Source organism: Seriola lalandi, unplaced genomic scaffold (genome assembly GCF_002814215.2).
Source record: "Seriola lalandi dorsalis isolate HSWRI2012SDOR001 ecotype SW California unplaced genomic scaffold, Sedor1 jcf7180002047736, whole genome shotgun sequence".
NCBI classification, from domain to species: Eukaryota; Metazoa; Chordata; class Actinopteri; order Carangiformes; family Carangidae; genus Seriola; species Seriola lalandi.
In genome coordinates this window covers 1-624 of record NW_019518299.1, presented here as the reverse complement: position 1 = coordinate 624, position 624 = coordinate 1, and the positions used below count along the sequence as shown (strand labels likewise).

At 45.7% G+C, this 624-nt stretch overlaps 1 protein-coding gene across 1 annotated transcript; it reads left to right on the top strand.

The window, feature by feature from the left end:
- Positions 1-42: 42 nt before the first annotated feature.
- On the top strand, positions 43-391 carry LOC111648790 (aspartyl/asparaginyl beta-hydroxylase-like; the record flags this gene model as incomplete). The annotated part of the gene is made up of 2 exons (XM_023398523.1): positions 43-179; positions 293-391. Coding segments are annotated over 2 exons (236 nt in total), but the record flags the coding sequence as incomplete, so codon positions are not given.
- Positions 392-624: the final 233 nt, after the last annotated feature.

Genomic DNA, 624 nt, shown 5'->3' with positions numbered 1-624 from the left:
GTGTTTTAATGTTTTTCATTCATTTCATTCTCTGTGTCTCAGGTCGGATGCGAGGGTCTCTGGCGACTCTGGAGAGGTTGGTTCAGATCTTTCCAGAAGACGTCAGTCTGAAGAACGACCTGGGCGTCGCCCACCTGTTACTAGGAGACAACAAGGGCGCCAAGAAGGTGTATGAAGAGGTGTGTGTCGGCCGCCAGCCGTGTTAAACTCATGCTTGTTGCAGTGGGAGGAGTTTGTTTGTTTGTTTGTTGTTAACTTTTCACTGATTGGCTGCCTGTCCTCTGTGCCACAGGTTCTGGCGGTTGCCCCCGGCAACGGCTTCGCTAAAGTTCACTATGGTTTCATCCTGAAGTCAGAGAACAAGATTGCAGAGAGTATACCATTCCTGAAGGTGAACACACACACACACACACACACACACACACACACACACACACACACCTTCCTGACTTGTTGTTTGTTTGTAGAGAGTCTTCAGCATCAGTTTCAGGTGTAATCAGACCTTGAGTTCATGTTTTCTAAATACACAGCTGTATCTCTGTCCTGAACATATTCACCATGAAAACAGTCTTTAAGAGAAAAATAACTTTCCAAAAACATCTTCGCCTCAGTGATAAAAACTCA